Here is a 15,468-nt window from a genome sequence, read left to right as displayed (position 1 = left end):
GCTAATTGGGTATTCCAAGGCGGACTATCCAACCCACCACCACCTGAGTAAGTAATGATATCATACTCTGAGAGTGTATGGTGTATCACTGCACACGCACACTAACCCTACATACTGGCTTGCAAGTGGCCGAATCCAAACCATTCAGGTCATGGGGCAAGCTAAACTATCCCGCAGGACAATTAGATCAACAAAACAATTTCTATGAAATCTGAGCCATTGATAAATCGAATTTTAGTTGCACATTTCATGACCACATCTTTGATGGTGTATGATCATCAGTTTCAGCGTGGTTGCTGGGACAGGCTTCGTACCCCGTGGGGCATTGAACTTTGACCAGGTTACATGCATGCGCATGATATTCCATAGTCTGGCAGAGTACGGTATAACTTCTGAGTTACGGGCTACCTAATCTTTTAACTTTTTGAAGAAGCTAACATTCGCCACTGAAAAGGGGAAAGAGAGAGAGGAGATTTGGTAGAGGGAGAGGCTGTGTTGTTTGCTTCCTTCAGGTGTCGTCTCCTTCTCATTCCTTCAAAACCCTAGTTTTCTCTCTCTGCAAGTCCAGATCCCGGCCATTGCAGCTGCATAAAAATACCATCTGAGCCCATTCTTTCCGCGGCTAGCTTCGATGAGAGATGAGCAGTTCATTCTCTTCTTCTGGGGGTAGTGGTTTTAGCTTTCTAGGTTGAAATGCTCCGCATCTGCAGATACTTTGGCTCATCAGAAAATGTCGGCTTCTCTGGCGCCGTTCGAGCGTCCCAGAACCGCTGTTACAAATACGGTATGGATTGCCCTCTTCTCTTCTTTCCCTGCCTCTTTAATTTCATAGTATTCATCGAGTCCATTCAAATGGTGGTATTTTGTAAGAAATTGGGGCGTAAATATCATCATCCTCACCTCTCTTAGTATTGCTAGTATTTGCTCATTGCCTGCGATTTGCATTGCCAAATTCGGCCTTTGTGGTTTCTGCGGTTTCCGTCCCGCATTAACATCAGATGCATCTTAGGTAGGACCTGAAATACGTCTGATGTTAGTGCGAGCGGAAGTGCGCCAGTTCCAATGCGCGGAATTTTCGCCAACTAGACAGCTGAGGTCATACAATTACAGTGACTTTTAGGTTACCCGTCTAACCGGTGGTCTATGAGGTCAGTGGCTCCAATTACCTTGGACAATTGCCTTATGTATGTTAGAGATTGAGAGAGGGAGGGACGTGCAAAAATGCTTGCTCAAGGGAGTTAATTTTTCTAGTGTTTTCCTTGTAGAGTTACAGAGGCTGAGTTCTCTGTTTGTGACGTACAGGGAAGGTCCCTGTTCGTACTGAATCTGTACATGTGGGGCCCATGGTTGGTTTTTCAAAGCAGCTTATCTGGTGGCCCCCATCATGGATGGACCATACCCAGAAACTCTCTTCAATTGGTGAACTCTTAACTTTTCCACTGTTGGCATGTAAATACATGGTTAAGAAATGTGCCAACGGTCCTCATCCTATGGAGAAATGATAAGATTCAATGGTTAGGATCTTCCAACTTGGGAATTCTTTTTTTTTTTTTTGGGATAAACCTACCAAAGGGTTCCACATTTACAAATTCAGTTAACTATGGGGGAACTCCCTGTTCGTCACAAACAGGAGACTTATCCTCTAGAATACAATACACAATTTATTTCCAGATGTTTTCAGAGTTTTTACTGCTTTTTGTGGTCTACCAAGGTGCATGATAATTTCTTACTAGACCTTTAGATGCATAGCACTTCAGCTATTTCTTTGTAGCTTCTGTAACTTTTGAGTTTATTCCACAGGTTTTCAAGAGTGGCCCACTTTTCATATCGTCAAAAGGTTAGTTTGCCTTGTTATTTGTTTCATCTCTCTGATCAGGTATTGGTGGGAATCTGTATGTTTATGCAGCAATGTAGTTAACTTGTTAGTGCATGCTGAAACTACATGGTTATCTGCATGCATGAATCTATTTGAGGAGCTGACTTTTGAATTTGATTGGATTTCTACTTTTAGACAGTATTCATGCAATCCTGCTCCATCTTTTTCTCTAATACATGCACGCACTCACTCATAGATGCATCTTGTTTTTTGGATGTGGATACAACTATACATTTCTAGACACAAGTTATGTGCTTCTACACTAATACATTTATTAAGATAAAAAGATATTGAATTTCAATTCAATATTTATATGAGTGGTCAAGGACATCTTGCTGCTATGCTGAGAATGAGCATCCCACTGTTATGCCAAGAATTGCAGTTCAATACTCATCAACTCATTTTCCCATCCCTTAGTCTTTTCTCCTTCGTATCTCCCTTCTATCTAATAATTAATAACATTTTGTTACTCAATAGAAAAAAAAAAAGCAGAAAATGATTGGATACTTGGTAGAAAACCCTAAAAAGCATGGGTGAGATTTGCCACCTTTCCTTTTTTTTTTTTTTGAATTGTCCTAGATTAATGTCATTTTGCTGAGATTTCTGCGCCAATAATTTAATGTTATCTCTATTTGGTCTGTGAGATTGTTTGTGGGGATGTTGAAATTGAAAAAGGATTTTTATCTTGTTTGCATACCTTATTTGGTATAGCATCAAGTTCTTTCCTATGGTTTGCTTGATTTCCATGGTGCATTGCGTGTGGCAAGGAGGCAAGGGTGGAGCGAGGATCAACCTTAATCAACATGTTGAAGCAATAGAAGCATGTATACACAGTTGGATTGATCTGTGTTGGAGATGCAATGTAGACAACACGTTGACAGCCTTCTGATGGAAATCGCTGATCCGATTGTTGCAAGAGATAGAGGGTTGTAGCTTGTCAATTTATTCAAAGGCGACGAGGGTTATCAAAATGGTGCTTTTGATGCTACTGAGGCGGCAAATATTTCTGATTGTGATCATAAAGATGTCCTAGCATGTGAGAGTTAGAATAACAAAACATTGTTCCTTGAAGGTTGAGATTGAGGAGTTTCCCTCTACGTAGCTGCTTTGTGTTGAAAATCAAATTCTGAAACGTTCCTTTTTGGTGAATTAGTATGGACAGCTTCAATTGAAAGGAGATGACGGATAGAAAGTTGAGTTTGTCAAGGAGAAAGGGAAGAGTATTGCTTCAATTTGCTGGCAGTGTTTGTAAGAATCCTGGGAATCATCTTTCAAAAAAAAAAAAAAAAAAAAAGCAGAATCCTGGGAATCATCTAGCAAACCACCTATCAAATCTTGGATGGTTATGAAGGAGTAGCTTTAATAACGTCTTATTTTGATGGATTATTCACAATTGCAATGTTAGAGTTGACAAAATGAAGCAAATGAAGGAGTTCAATGAATGTATCGACTTATTTTTTGACCTATCAAAATGGACGTGATTCGTGGAAATGGAACAACAATCCATGATGCATTTCGTTGGCGGACGGACGGCCTATGAGAATTCAAAAGTAATCAACAAAAACAATGAATTTGGATGGTTTAAAGTTTTAGAGCTCACATTAAAATTAAAAGAAAAACTTGAATAGTTAAGTAGGCTTATTAGAAGCACAAGTTTTTGAGCTATTGCATCATACAAGATTTGTGACAAGGAGCAATTCCCCATGATGTGTTTCGTGGTGGATAATTACTCACAAAATTGAGATGAATTAATAACGCTATGAGTTTGAATGCTCAAATAAGGCTTCGAACTCATGCTAAAAATAAAATTAACAGTTGAGTAGTCAACATAGTAGAAGCCTCGTGCTTAGTTATGAAATTTTTGTGAGTTTGCTTGCCTTGATTGGAGGGATAGAATTATCTCCTGTAATTTTTTATGCAATTACCCTAACACTTAACCAAGGAGTCCATCCATGTGCTAGAGGTGGGAAAGTTTGCTTTCAATAATGGTAAAGAAGAACCAACAAGACAAAGTACTTCAATTATGTTGGTGAGGATATCTTTCGAGTGTCTTAATTTGAATGCAAACCTTGCTGAAATTCACCATGACTATTTGGTAGAAGCATGGATGAAAAAAAAATGGACACACATTGGCCCTATATTGGCACATCCTAGGAATGATACCTGGGTTTACAGTTGCCTCACATGTGTTCTTAGGTGTATCTGCTTGTATAAGCTTCGAGATATCCTCATATCCGGTCATACGCATACGCACAACCGCAACATTTTTTAATTTTTTAATTTTTTTTTTCTCATTTTGAGCTTGGATAAAGGAAATGTAGGCGATTTTTTTTTTTTTTTTTTTTTAAAAAAAAAAAAAAAAAAAAATAGATTTAAGCTATGTCTTGTAGATAAAAAAAAAAAAAGAAAAAAAATTCAAGGGTGAGTTGACAAATTGAAGTTGGGTTTTCCATTTTGGAGAAAACTTGATAATTGGGTAAACCCTCGTCGTTGTATAGGTCATCTTGACTTTGGAAATTAGTGGCTTTGGTAAAAAGCAAGGTACAGGAAGGGGTTGGTTTTTCCTTAGGTAATGGATTGAATATTAGGTTTTGGGAGGATATATGGGTTGGGGAGTAGAAATTGGGTAAGGTCTTCCCTACGTTAGCGAGGTTGTCAGTGTGGTGCGGATGGTTTGGTTGCAAGTTGCTTTAATTTGCAAGATGAGGAGGTTATTTAGGTTCCGTCGTGTAGAAGGAATTTATATGATGAAGAGTTCGAGGGGTTTGTAGATTTGTTGAAGTTACTTTCCAAGGTGCAACCAGTGCTATCTGAATTAGATTCGATGTTGTGGTTAAAAGAAAAGTTAGGAAAATTTTCAGTTAAATCGTTCTTCAAGATGCTCAGTGGTGGGGTCGGTCAATCAACTTATGTTTGGCATTATGGTGTGCCTCCAAAGGTGGCTGCTCTGGCATGGCTTGTGGGATGGAACAAGGTGCTTGCGGTTGATAACCTATGCGAAAGGAAGATGATTCTATCAAATGTGTGTGCACTGTGTTTCTAGGATGAGGAATGGTGGATCATTTATTTATTCATTGTTCATTCGCAAAGAAACTGTGGGAAAACTTATTCAATATGTTTGAAGTAAGCTAGGTGTGGTTGAACTCCATTGGTTAATTCTTTTTGATGTGGCATGGAGGTGTTTTAAGTAAGTTGGGGTCTAAAGTTTGGCGCCCAAGTCTTCTTATAGGGATTTGGTTTTTTTGGCTAGAAAGAATTACTCGTTGTTTTAGGAATCAGGCAGGGTGAGTCTTGGAGGTGTTCAACAGGGCAAATATGCATGTGAAGGAATGGGCGATTGCATTGAAGGCTATTGCCCAATTTCCGGATAGTTGGCTTGAGTTGTAATTGTATTTTTCTGATTTTTCTTATATATTTGTATATTTTGTCTATGGCCTTTGTTAATAAAATGTTAACCAATGTTAAAAAAAAGCCACAATTTTTCTACTTTATTTATTTATTATTTTTAATCCTTTTCATCATTTTCTTAATGTTTTTGTAATTTGTAACACTAAAATAGTTATATGATTAAATGAATACATACAAAATGTAGCTTTTTATATTATAACATTTTTTTTTTTTTGAAGAGTGAACAAAATGATTTTATTAAGCTGAAAAAGTACAACAGAAATACAGTCCAATATCCTACATTGAAATATCCAAATATGATATAGATCCACAAAAATCATGGATACAAGCTCTTACAACCCAAACATAGAAGTCACAAAGGCTACATTTATATCTTGATTCCCATTCACCCACTTCTAAAATCTCCCTTTTTGGATTCCCCAACTATTTGACCCCACGGTCTGTGTTTGTTGAGGAAGCATCTTTGATTTCGTTCTTGCCATGTGTTCCACACTACCAAGCCACCAAGTCAACTGCTTTTCTTTTGGGAAATTGCTACCATGCTAGAACGCATGGAAGAACTATTGCCTTCTTGACGCCTCAGGAACTATAAGCATCTTATAGAATTTTTAACTAAGAATGTTCCCAAAGATGAAAATGTTGAAGCCGCATTAACAACTGAGGGAATTGTGCCATGTCCTCATCTGATAGAGCTCTTCTGCATGACGGACATTGCAATCCATTTCATGAACCCATGAATAACATGAAGATGCTGAGATGTTCTTTAAATAGAATAGTGTCATCCGTGAATTGCAGGTGGGAGTGATATGTCCGGCCATCTTGCGCTCCTTCGAAAGCAGAAATAAGCCCCACCTCTTGACCTTTTGACAACATTTTGCTTAATGCCTCTACTAAACAAGAAGAGGGAGAGAAGATCCCCTTGCTTTAAGCCTATAGAGGCTTTAAAATAACCTTTAGGAGAGCTGTTCACCAAGACTGTAAAGGTTGTGGGGGAGGAGCATTCATGCATCCATGATCCAACATATCCATTTGTTCCCGCACCCTATTATTTTCATCATATATTCCAGAAACCCCAAGTTGACATTATTATGGGCCTTCTCGATGTCTAGTTTGCATACCACCCCTTTAATTCATTGTATCTTGAGCCGATGCATTCATGGGCGAGAAGGGCACCATCTGAAATTTGCTTATTTGCTACAAAGGCTCCTTGATTCACAAAGATAATTGAAGCTAACATCGACTTGAATCTGGCTGCTAGAATCTTGGCCAATATCTTATACGGGCTTCCAATAAGACTAATGGGTCAAAAGCCTTTTAGTGATTCGGCTCCTCTCTTCGGGACAAGTGCTATGAAAGAAGTCCCCCTATCCCTTTAGACAATTTCTCATTCCCTTAAAATTCTTCTACAAACTCCACATCCGTCTTAACCATGATCCAAAAAATTTGGTAAAAAGCAAATAGTATCTATTAGGCCCTGGAGCCTTGTCTTTGCCCAACGAGTCAATTGCAACTTTAATTTCCTTTTCCAATCTGTGAAAGAATTGCTTGTTCTTATCACCTTTCTTTAGCCACAAAGCCCTCGATCTCTGATGCCATTTGATCTCTTTATCCTTCAAGTACTTTGAGTATTCGGATGACAATAATGTACGTTTTTGTCGGTCCTCCTTAGAGGTGTGAAAATGCCCCTGCATTAATCACCCCCCATGAGGAGTCTCGAACACGAGACCTCCCGCTCTAATACCAATTTGATGCAGGACAATCAACCACTTGCTCTAAAAGCTCGAACCGTTAGAGCATTGCGAATCAATCCCTTTATCTCATAGCCTAGGCCCCACATCTCATGTGTTAGAACCTCAGCCGAACCCCCCTCGTGGGCCCCAAATCACATGGGTATCGCCTTACACATGCCACCCGTCTCACACGGGTGGGGCCTGCCTCACACAAGCCACCCGCCTCACACTGCCCGCCCACCCCGAGTGTGTCCTTGCATCCCACAGGCAACCCCACTCGAGCCTAGTGTGAAAATGCCTCTGCATTAATGATTCATGAATTTCACTTAGTAGGCCTTCCATGGCTTTTACCCTATTATTTTGAAAATCCTTCTTCCATTCATTCAAAATTTTTTTTTTTTTTTTGAAAGATGACGATTATATTAAAAAACGAAAAGGATTACAACAATAAGAAAAGAGCCCCCTGAGATAGTAGACAAAACAAAACACCTAAGAAAAGGAAATTGCAGCCCTTCAGGGAATCTACATGAGTGGCCCATTCAATTAAACTCCGCTTTGCCTTCGACGAGACGACCCCTTCGGGATTGGAGATATCCCTAAAACATCTGTTGTTTCTTTCTTCCCAAATTGACCACCAAACAACAAGAATAACCATCCTCCAAATCTTCGTCCTAACCTTTCCGATATGAACCCCATGCCACGCTTGAAGAAGGTTAGTCTCAACAGGAACGCACCAGCTGATGTTGAACTGAAGGAAGAAATATGACCATATAGAGGAGATGAAAAGACAATGCACTAAAAGGTGGTTGACTGTTTCTTCTTCCCGCATACAACATAAGCAAATGTTAGGAAGGATCATCCCTTTTCTCCTTAGATTGTCTACAGTTAAGAAATTTTTTTTTTTTTGCCAAAGCCACGACCTTAGGGGGGGCATCATATTTCCAGAAGTGGGAGGATTGACTAAGATCAGGAGCGGTCAGATACATGTGTATCCGATTGTAAAGAGATCGAACTGAGAATCTGCAGGATTTTTCCGGTCTCCATATAATGCTGTCAGAGGAAGAGTGGATAGGAAAAGTAGCGTAGATGCAATTCAGGAGATCAACAAATTCGCAAATCTCCCAGTCTTGCAAGTTCCTTCTACAAGTCACATTCCACACAATCTTGCCGTTGGTCACAGTATAACAACTAGCCAAATAAATTTCCTTATCAGGGACGACGAGGAATATATTCAGAAATCTAGTTTTAAGAGGCAAGTCCCCTACATAAATATCTTCCTATTTGCCCTATTACCGAGAGCAAAATTGACGCCAGTGAGCACCTCTTTTTTCATCTTCAAGATATCCTTCTAGATGGCCGACGCCCTATAGGAGGACGTGTCTTTGGTCCACCACCCACCGGCTGATCTCCCATATTTATGCTTGATAATGGAGTTCCAGAAACTCCCATCTTCCGCCCCTTGTCTCCAAATCCACTTGCCGAGTAAGGCTCTATTCATAGCCTTGAGGTCTTTAACCCTTGCTCCACCATCCGAGATATGAAGACACGCCTCTTTCCAATTAAGAAGATGGAATTTCTTCTTGTCCTCCTTGCCGTGCCAAAGGAAATCCTGCCTTAATTTTTCAAGGGTAGTCAACACCGAGATCGAACATTTGAGGAGGGACATAAAATATATTGGGAGATTGGAGAGAGTTGCTTTAATTAGGGTGAGGCGACCTCCTAATGATAGATATCGACACTTCCATCTAGCAAGATATATCTCAAATTTGGAAATGACTCTCGCACATCCTTTTAGGCGGCGAACCTATGCATAAGGGGAGACCCACAAAGGAAGACGGGAAGAAGGCCGCGGAACAACCGAAAGCTTTTGCAAGAGTTTCGATCTCCTCTCTCTCCATGTTGATCCCAAATAGCTTGGATTTCGCCATATTAACTTTCAGGCCTGAAACTGCCTCGAAGCAACGAATTGTGGTACGAAGGTTTTCCTCCTTGTCTGTATTGGCATCGGAAAAGATTAAGGAGTCGTCCGCGTATTGAATATGAGAGATCGGACTGGTCATACCTTTAACTTTGATCCCGCTTAAAATACCTTCCGATTGACCTTTGAGCCAGCATTCTAGATAATGCCTCCCCTACAATAAGAAATAGAAAAAGGGGAAAGGGGGTCTCCTTGCCTTAGACCTCTCGAGCTCTTGAAGAAGCCTTTAGGGGATCCGTTGAGAAGGATAGAGAAGTGAGCCGACTCGATGCATTCTCTCATCCCAGCTCTCCACTTTTCCCCAAACCCCATCCAATTCAACATATACTGCAGAAAGCCCCAGTCGACATGGTCATGGGCCTTTTCTATGTCCAACTTGCATATAATATTCTTCGAACCGGATCTAAGACTAGAATCCAGGCATTCATTAGCAATGAGGGCCGCATCCACGATTTGTCTACCTGAGATGAAAGCACATTGATTACCTGAGATGATCTTCCCAATTACCTTCCTTAATCGGGACGCTAGAACTTTTGCAAGAATTTTATAGGGACCTCCCAATAAGCTAATCGGCCTGAAATCTTTGAGAGAGGCTGCCCCCGACATTTTAGGAATAAGAGCAATGAAGGAGGCCCCAAGGCCTTTTGATATCCTGCTTCTATCGTGGAATTCATAAAAGATGTCCATCACATCTTTTTGAATCACTTCCCAGAAGTGTTGGAAAAAGATAATGGGGAAACAATTAGGACCTGGAGCCTTATCGCCACCGAGAGAATCTAATCGCCTGTTTTACTTCTTCCACTGAAAAGGGGGATTCTAGCATGTTAGCCTCCACGGACGAGATCCTGTCTAACTGAAGAGATTCCAAAGTTGGCCTACGCCATTCTTCTCCCTTAAGTAGAGTACTGTAGGAAGATACAATCTTGTCTGTTATGATGTCTTTGTCTTCTATCCGAACCCCATTCACAACTATACTGTTGATTTTATTATTCCTAGCGTGCATACTAGCAATGCTATGGAAATAACGAGTATTTTTGTCACCTTCTTTAATCCATTTTGTCAGAGATTTCTGTTTCTAGGATATTTCTTTTTTGAGAGCCTTGCCAGCAAGAGATTGGATTAACTGGAATCTTCTAGTATTTGAAGACATCGGAGCCACTTCAGCCTGAACGTCAATGCTGAGCAGTTCAGATAATAGAGAATTTGATTCCTGTTCCCTGATTCACAATTCCCTCTAGCGCCATTGCTTCAAAGCTTCCTTCAGCCTTTTAGTTTAGAGCTAAGCCCGAAAATTGCAAACCCATCAACCAGGAACCCAGACCACCAATCAGAAACCATTTGACTAAAACCATGAATTTTAAGCCAGGAAGAATCAAATCGAAGGGGTTTGGGGCCCCAGTTTTGCTCTTCAACATCAAGGATGAGAGGGCAGTGGTCAGACGTGGTTCTAGGAAGGACAGATTGAGAGGTTGAGGGGAAGAATTCCAACCAATCAGGGGATACAAGAAACCTGTCAAGTCTGCACAAGATGGGATTTGCTCTCCCATTGGACCAAGTAAATCTGGAACCAAGCAATGGGAGATTCACTAACTCCTGATTGTCAATCCAACGAGAGAAGGACGCCATCGCTGGAGTCACCGTATTCCCGTGGGACTTTTCTTTAGCAAACTTGATAATATTGAAATCCCCCACAATACAGCAGGGCCTTGCAAACATCTGTTTAGAGGCAGTAACTTCATCCTAGAATTGATTCCTATAAGCTTCTTGAGTAGGGCCATAAACTGAGGATAACAGGCAGCTAAATCCCGAAGAGATGTGTTGCAGCCTAACCGAAACCGAGAAGGAGCCGACCTAACTGCTGAGGAGAAACCACTAAGATGATTTCCAAGCAACCAGAATACCTCCAGCGCTGCCAGTAGAGTCCAGAACTACCCCTTTTGCATCTCTAGCCTTCTAGAGGGAACCCATCAACCTGTCGTCAAATCTGTCGATATTCGTTTCCTGAAAACAAGCGACATCTGGATTATTCCTATCATAGGTGTCTTTTATTAACCTTCTTTTTTGTTTGGACCCCACTCCCCTAACGTTCCATGAAATAAACTTCATTGGGCAACCGAACTTCCCCGAAGTCCTTGATAGCTACCCCTACTTGTGGAATCATATGAAATTCCTGGGCAATCCTCAAGACGAAGCAATTCTCTGCTGCTGCAGGATCTGGAGCGATGGCTTCTTGGCGACTTCGTATCTGAGAGGGGTCTGCCATGAGACTCCACATAGTGGAATAGGGCTATGACGTCCTCCGGACAGTCTTCGAAAGATAGGCCTAGAGATCTGCCAACGTGGCCTATTGTGTCTCTGATCCACATCTTCCTCTAAATCGTTTGTAGAAAATTAGTTCTATTAGAATCACCTGCGGTCAGCTTGATGGCGACTTCTTCGTGAGCCGGAACAGAGCCCGCACGAATCTGCAGTGGTTCTGCTTCTATAACCTCAATATCTGGTTCTTCCTGAAAAAGCGTTAGGAGGCTTTGATTTGTCCAGTCGCATAGAGAAGAAAGGGGAAGAGGGCAGGGTCGTTGGGGAAGGTGGGTTTTCCGATTGATATGAACCTTGGTCAAATTCAGAACTTTCGGCGCCCAGGATCTTCCTGAGGGTTGAATCGATCAGCGGGGAATGATTGTATTTATACCGGTTCGCCGTCGACTTCAACTAGAGCTGGGCATCGGTCCGGGTTGGACCGGATCGGGCATAATCCGAATAGATTCGAAATCACAGTAGCTTAATCTGAACTCGATCCGACCCGGGACCAAGTCCGGGTCGCCTGACTTGGACAGATCCGACACTTGCTAACCTGACCCGAACCGAGTCCAACTTGGTCACCCTGCCCGAGTCGGATCAGGTTGGGTAAGATTCGGATCGTTGGAATTTAGTCCAACTATTTCATGTGGTGTGGTCCACTTCAGCCTTCAATATACCACACTTTTGTGCTCAATGTCTAAAATGATATGTCAAAATTGATGAACGGCTTAGATAAAAAATATACATCAAGGTGGGCCCCACATGTATCTGAAAGAACATATATGCAATTACATTGGAGGTGTTATATTGTTGACGTGCACTGCACGAAAGTGCAGTGTCGTCTTTTCAGTTTTCACAAAAGTCTGGGACTCTCTTGTTTTGACGTTAGCAAGTTCTAGGGGTGTGATCATGGGATGTGTTATATCCAAACCGTCCATCCATTTAGTGACCTTGTCTTAAGGCTTGAGACGAAAAATAAGACAGATCTAACTATCATGTGGACCACACGAATGGTTTAGCAGTGAAAATCATTCTATGCTGCTATTTGTTGTGTGGTCCAAATGATCTTTGGATATTATTCATTTTTTGAATAATACTCTATAACGATCTCTAAAAATATATGAACGGCGTAGATCTAATAAATACATCACTGTGGGGTCATATATCTTTGATCTCCTTTGAACCGTTCGTACAACTCGGAGCTCGAGGAGGCCAGACGTCAGGCCAGTATAGTTGTACTGGAGACGGACTGGCTACTCCCCTTGCCACCGGACGTCGGTGCTCTGTGGGCCTCGCCATGATGTATGTGTTTCATTCATGCCCTCCATCTATTTTTAAAGATAATTTTAAGTTATTAGAAAAAAAATGAGGTATATTGAAATCTTAAGTGGACCACATTATAGAAAACAGTGTTGAATGAATTTTGACCATTAAAAACGTTTTGTAGGCCATAAAAGTTTTGGATCAAGCTGATATTTATTTTTTCCATTCATCTGGGTCCTGATCAACATATTTTATCCAATCTATGTGTTTTATCCACATTGTCCATCCATTTTTAGGAAAGTTAGGGTAAAAAATAAAAAATATATTTTATACTACCCGCCCGCCTATCGGTCCGGGTCTATTCGGTGCGGTTCGGGTCCCTTTGGTTCGAGTATCCGGGTCGGGTCGGTCCGGACAGAGGTCTATCTGGACCCGATCCGGAAAAAATCGGATCTGGAAATCACAACCCGATCAGGCCCAATCTTGGCAGTCGGATCTGTTCGGAATGGGCCAGATCGGGTTGGATCGGGTCGGATCTGCCGAATCGGGTCACAAATGTACACCTCTAACTTCAACTATTGGGAGGTTGGAGCCGGAGAGAGATTATGCCGCACATGGGAGGGGTTGATTGGAGAGGGAGCCTTGCCTGAGGGGGCTGAAATGATGACATAAGAGTCAGTCGGGCTGTTAAGATGATAAACTAACCTTCAGTCTGCAATCGGGTTCGTCTCCAAGGGTAGGTTTAGGTTGAAAGGTGCGAGATCCGATGAACATAAGTCGACCCGAGACCCGATACCATCAGGACCTGATTTGGCCCTTTTGGATCCATTGGGTCCCGATCCTTGCCTTTTCACGCCGATTCCGGGACTGGGTGCGGGTCCTTGCCTTTCCACGCCGGGTCCGCCATGCATCCCTATTGACTGTTCTCTGATGTTGCGATCTGACACCCAGAGATTGACAGAATTGAGGCTGCTACGTGGCATGATATCTGTTGTCTGATTGCGATATTCAATGCCACGTGTCTCACCGCCAGCGAAAGTAGCGCGATGGGAAGAAGCTTAAGCACCACGCATCTGACGAAAAGACCACTCGCTGTCGCGATCATTGTTTGCGGTAGGTGAAGGAGCAGAGGCAGGATTGGGTACTCCCCGGGAGCACTGAAACCGAACTCCCTCGTGCTTAGCTCCAGCAGCCATGGCCGAGACCGGGGGAGTAGGTTTCCTTTGCATGCCAGAGATCACCCCATATGGGGATCAGAGTATGCTTCTCTTCCTTCTATAAGGGGAGAGAAATCTCTCTGTCATCCACAAAAGCATGGATTTAGTTCGGAAGAGAATCTCCTTTATTTCTACGGATGAGAACTCTAGCAACCGCCATCTCCTCGCCAAGCTTAGTTTTGAGATCCAGTTTGACGAGTGAGCTTAGGAGTTTTGCTGTTGAGATGAAGAACTCATCGTACCAGAATTCAAGAGGAATACCCCAGATGAGGATCCACACCTCCTCCAATCCAAAAATGGAAAACTCGTCCCAGCCTTGCACTCTTGAAATTGGACCGTCTGTGTGTATCACCCCTACCATGATAAAAATGTCCAGTTTCAGACCCGGACACAGCTTGACCCACAACTCATTGTAACCTATGCGTTTAATGGAATATTGTGAAGGTCAGATTCTACAACAACTATCGATCCAATTCCTGACTTGAGGACTGGAAACCCCTTCTCTAGTACTGATCACAACTGAGTCCAACAAATCTTTCTTGGATTGTTCTACACGCTCTTGGTTAATTCGCAAAATATAGGCATCGTTTGAAACCTTTGGTTTGACTTGCTTCTTCCTAACCTCCTCATTACTAGTCCTCAGATTAGTATTTTGGGGCTGAATCGACTTCAACGAGGCTTCTGAATTGATTAAAGCATCCTTGTATGAGGATCCATTTACTGGAAGGGAATTGCTTTGGCGATTAACCGGCAGCGCCTTCTTGGAATTTTTGGGAGGAGGGCGGTTAAGTTTCCTACCTGTCCGATCTGGGCCAAATCTCGCTCTTTGAACCAGAAGCGGAACCCCTCCAAAACGTTCGCCATGAAGCATAAACAATGCTCTGGATATCAAATCCTCTGTATTGCCTGGATACAATGTCCCTAGGCATAACGACATCCATGACTGCTCCAGCCCAACCAAACACTCTTGCAATGTTAATAGGGAGCCATCTAATCGGATATCCTTTGACGAATAGGGTTGGGTAGCTTGAAAACTTTCTGTCTTTCTTATCCGAAACTGGGGGTTTCCTTTTTCTTCGCTTGACTTTAGTCCATCCTACGGATGTTGCCGATCAGTTTTCCTGATGTAGATCCGTTGGTTCCCCCACGTTCTTATCCTTGGATAGACTAGCGTTAGCTACTTCCCTCACTTCCGTGTCTCGTCGATTTCGTTCTTGTTGCTGCCGATCTCGTCGATGTTGGTTATCCACGGTGTTGTCTCTTTCCTCATTCGTTACGTTGTCCTCCATAGAACTCCTTTCTTGCACTTATGCACTATGTTGACAATGAAGTTGAATCGGGATTGCTCGAATGGAGAGTCTGTATTGGTATACTGCATTAGAAATGGAGCTTGTTATGCATGGAACACCTTCTTGTTATCCATTCATTCAATTTGACTGCCAACAGTTTTTAACTAGATAAAAAAATCCATCTACTTCCATCCACATTAGTTCAAACTGGAACAGTTTTGGGCTCCAACTCTCATTGTCTGCATCCAACAATATTGGTCGATGATTGGATATTGTTCTGCAAACACTCCGATGAAACCATAGGGTACCTATCAACCCAATTTGCGGACAAAGGAAATCTGTCCAATTTGGACATAATTGACTGTTCTTGGCTATTGGTCCAAGTATATTCAGCACCACACATTGGAAC

General features: G+C 42.1%; 1 protein-coding gene across 4 annotated transcripts in view; it reads left to right on the top strand.

The window, feature by feature from the left end:
• The first annotated feature begins 440 nt into the window (after positions 1-440).
• Positions 441-15,468, top strand: part of LOC131251259 (rho GTPase-activating protein 7) — a 107,704-nt gene continuing 92,676 nt past the window's right edge. For 2 of the 4 annotated variants that reach the window (XM_058251877.1, XM_058251876.1), the window contains exons 1-2: positions 441-784; positions 1,801-1,837. In XM_058251877.1, the coding sequence (XP_058107860.1) occupies positions 731-784; positions 1,801-1,837 (91 nt within the window). In that variant the 5' untranslated portion in view covers positions 441-730. The remainder of the gene's footprint in view (positions 785-1,800; positions 1,838-15,468) is intronic. The other 2 variants (XM_058251875.1, XM_058251874.1) reach the window with 1 other exon arrangement.

The sequence above is a fragment of the Magnolia sinica genome, chromosome 7, assembly GCF_029962835.1.
Source record: "Magnolia sinica isolate HGM2019 chromosome 7, MsV1, whole genome shotgun sequence".
Classification (NCBI taxonomy): domain Eukaryota; kingdom Viridiplantae; phylum Streptophyta; class Magnoliopsida; order Magnoliales; family Magnoliaceae; genus Magnolia; species Magnolia sinica.
Note: the sequence above shows the minus strand (reverse complement) of the source record. Positions and strands in the feature narration are given on the sequence as shown.